The sequence below is a fragment of the Dreissena polymorpha genome, chromosome 8 (genome assembly GCF_020536995.1).
Source record: "Dreissena polymorpha isolate Duluth1 chromosome 8, UMN_Dpol_1.0, whole genome shotgun sequence".
Lineage (NCBI taxonomy): Eukaryota > Metazoa > Mollusca > Bivalvia > Myida > Dreissenidae > Dreissena > Dreissena polymorpha.
This window is the reverse complement of record NC_068362.1, coordinates 68,238,626-68,241,579: the sequence shown is the minus strand read 5'-3', so window position 1 is coordinate 68,241,579 and position 2,954 is coordinate 68,238,626. Positions and strand designations below refer to the sequence as shown.

The window sequence follows — 2,954 nt, the reverse complement described above, 5'->3', positions numbered from 1 at the left end:
TTGAAAATAATAGATGGTCATTAGTTGATTGCAGTTAAACTATTGTTGATACTGGAATGTGAATTGATATTTGAAATTAACGCGTGTAACGGATGAGTTAGCGGAATATTATAGAATATTCTGTTATTATATTTGATGCGTTGGCGTAGTAAGGGAAGTAATTAAACTTATTACTGAACGTTAATGAGTCACATGCATATCTTAAAAGCTGTCAGCTGATTTCACGGTAAAGGGGGATTACTCAGTTAAAATTGTTTTAAATTTAAAGGGGTATAATTATCTATCCTGAAACTGTATTAAAGGAATAACACTAGTGAATTTCAAAGTGTCTTGTTTATTTTTTTTCAATTACATTTTCATTTCGACAATATTAATATCATTTTAACAACGAGTTAATGATTATTTATATATTAAGAGTGTGATTGTATACACCACTACTATATTAAGAGTGTGCTTGAAATACCAGATTGAGTTTGAATCACGGGTTCATGGGTTCTTTTGCATGTGCTTTATACACTTTAGCATTTCTCTCTCTATATGTTTGTGTGTGTGATCTAGAACTTTAACATGAGTTCGTTTGACACTGAAATAACTATTTGAAAAGAACAAATTAGTAAGTGTTCTGTAATAAAATGGCTCACGGCGGATCAAACTACAATCTTCGAGATGTTACAAAGAGGACAACACTGAATTTGTCAGATTCAGGAAAGAGTTCTTCAGAAGAAGAAAGGTTACGTCGCAGAATAGAGGAATAAGAAAAGCAGAGACGGACAGAAGAGGAGCTTACTACATTCCAACAGAAACGGGATGAATTGATACAAATTCGAAGAGCAGCGTCATCAGTACAGATAGATGCTGAAACAGACAATGCTATATCGGACAGCGGAACAGATGATGAGTTTGACATTTCAGCTGAAACCAGTAAGCTACAAGACAAACTGGCTCAGCTACAAGATGAACAGCAGTACCTTGGGGAGAGAAAGGTTACCTCCGTAACTCCGAAAGGGCGACTACCAAAAGTGAAGTCCCGCACGGACGAAATAACGCGTAGAGAAGACAGACGTGACCCGAAGACAGAAGAAATGCATCTGAAATGGGATCTACGTAGAAAAACAGAGGAGATAGACGAACTAAACAAGCGACTTCTGAGCAGCGAGAAGAAAATTTCACTGCTACAACTCGAGTTGCAGGAGAACAAGCTGAAGAATTTCGAAGAAACAGAAAAGAAAGAGCTGAGGTTAAAGAGACACGAAGAACAGTTGATAAAATTGCAACAGAAGATAGATGACAGCATGAGTGATCTGGAAGAACGAGAGCAAAAGCTGGCGAACCGTTCTAAACGATTAGAAGAGCGAGAACAACAACTCCATGATGCAAACAGACCCTTCAGTCGCTACAAAAAAAGAGATGAACTTGATCCTATAATCCGACATCTTGAACAACAAAAGGCCAGACTGGAAGCTGGATTCTTAGAGGAGGGGCAGGATACGATACGAAAACATACGATTACCAACCACAACACGAGGGAATTGAATGACAAAGTACACATAACACCATTTTCAGGTAAGGAACCTGTTCCAAAGAATGAAGCATCATTTGAAGAATTCAAGCTGGAGTTCGAAAGCATTAGACAGATATGTATTCGAAGCCAATACTCAAACAATCCTTACGAAAAGCTCTTCGAGACCAGGCCAGAAAATGCATGCTGCGTTTATCAAAGAATGCATCTATTGATGACATTATACACAGTTTGGAATGAAACTTGGTAATGTAGCTAGTGAAGATTGCATTCTATCGAGATTTCTACTAACAGAACAGAAAACCGAAGAATCAATAGTAGAATGGGTTTTAAGGTTAGAAGACATGCTACTCCAGGTAGGACGCAGAACACATATGAAAGAACCAGAGAGAAATAAGAAACTGAAGAATAGATTATGGAGAGGACATCAGACATAAGTGGAGCCACACGAGACAGAAGAGATGATGAAAGTGATGCAACGACTTGACGACCTAGAAAGAAAACTTTATGATTTCAAGAATCTACAGCCACAGTATGATGTCATTGAATCAAGACCACAAATAGGTGGAATGCGAAAGAACACGAGACACCGGACTGGTTATAGAAACCGCGGGAGAGGCTTTTACCAAGTTAACAGAATTGCAGAAGATCAAGCACAACCCGAAGAAAACACCCAACAACCTTTAAACTAGAAACTGTCAACATTAAGGATCAAATGTGTGACAGCAGAATTATCGATCCTAAAGCATCTTTATTTGACAGACTAGTCGGACACTCGAATGCGTCTGAAATTGAATTAAATGTTAAGCAAACAATGGCTCTAATTGACAGTGGAGCCATGGTTACAACAGTAAGCCAAACATTCTTTGAACAGCTAGTACCAAAACAAGTGTTACATACACTAGACGAGCTACAGCTCTCCGTTAAGGGGGCAGATGATAAGGAGATTCCTTATATAGGGTACATTGAAGCCTGTATAAGGGTCCCAAAACTAACAAATGAATCATTCCCGGTTCCTGTGCTTGAAGTATATAATACTAACTTTAATTCAGACGTACCCGTCATAATTGGGACGAATGTAATTAGATACATGTCAGATGTTGATAAATCCAATTTGTCGGAAGAGTGGAAAACCGCTCTTCTGACAATATCAACTCAGGAATCCGTTGGTACGGTAAAAACTACGGGAAAATCTGTTAGTATCCTGCCTTTTGAAACTGTTACTGTTTCAGGTATAATGAGAAAAACCTCTAACTGTAATAGCGCTGTCACAGAACAGTCACCGCTGGCATCGACTAGGCTTGGAATATGTCCAAGGGTAGTCAATTTGAACATACCCGGTACAACTGTGAGGGTTCCTGTCCGCATTTTTAACATGTCTGCGAAAATAATTTGCTTACCTCCAAATTCGGTTGTCTGTGATTTACATGACGTC

The 2,954-nt window shown here is 38.6% G+C and overlaps 1 protein-coding gene across 1 annotated transcript; it reads left to right on the top strand.

Moving 5' to 3' along the window:
• Positions 1 to 632: 632 nt before the first annotated feature.
• LOC127840606 (trichohyalin-like) lies at positions 633 to 2,206 on the top strand. Its single transcript, XM_052369015.1, has 3 exons — positions 633 to 730; positions 830 to 1,541; positions 2,084 to 2,206. The coding sequence occupies exons 1-3, from the start codon at positions 633 to 635 to the stop codon at positions 2,204 to 2,206; spliced, it is 933 nt and encodes a 310-aa protein (XP_052224975.1).
• Positions 2,207 to 2,954: the final 748 nt, after the last annotated feature.

Excerpts from the sequence above, each read along its gene's own strand:
- LOC127840606 (XM_052369015.1), top strand. The coding sequence starts at position 633 with ATGGCTCACGGCGGATCAAACTACAATCTTCGAGATGTTACAAAGAGG. Across the intron at positions 731-829 it reads AGTTCTTCAGAAGAAGAAAG|AGCAGCGTCATCAGTACAGA; the intron begins GTTACGTCGCAG and ends ACAAATTCGAAG. Across the intron at positions 1,542-2,083 it reads CGAGGGAATTGAATGACAAA|GTGGAATGCGAAAGAACACG; the intron begins GTACACATAACA and ends GACCACAAATAG.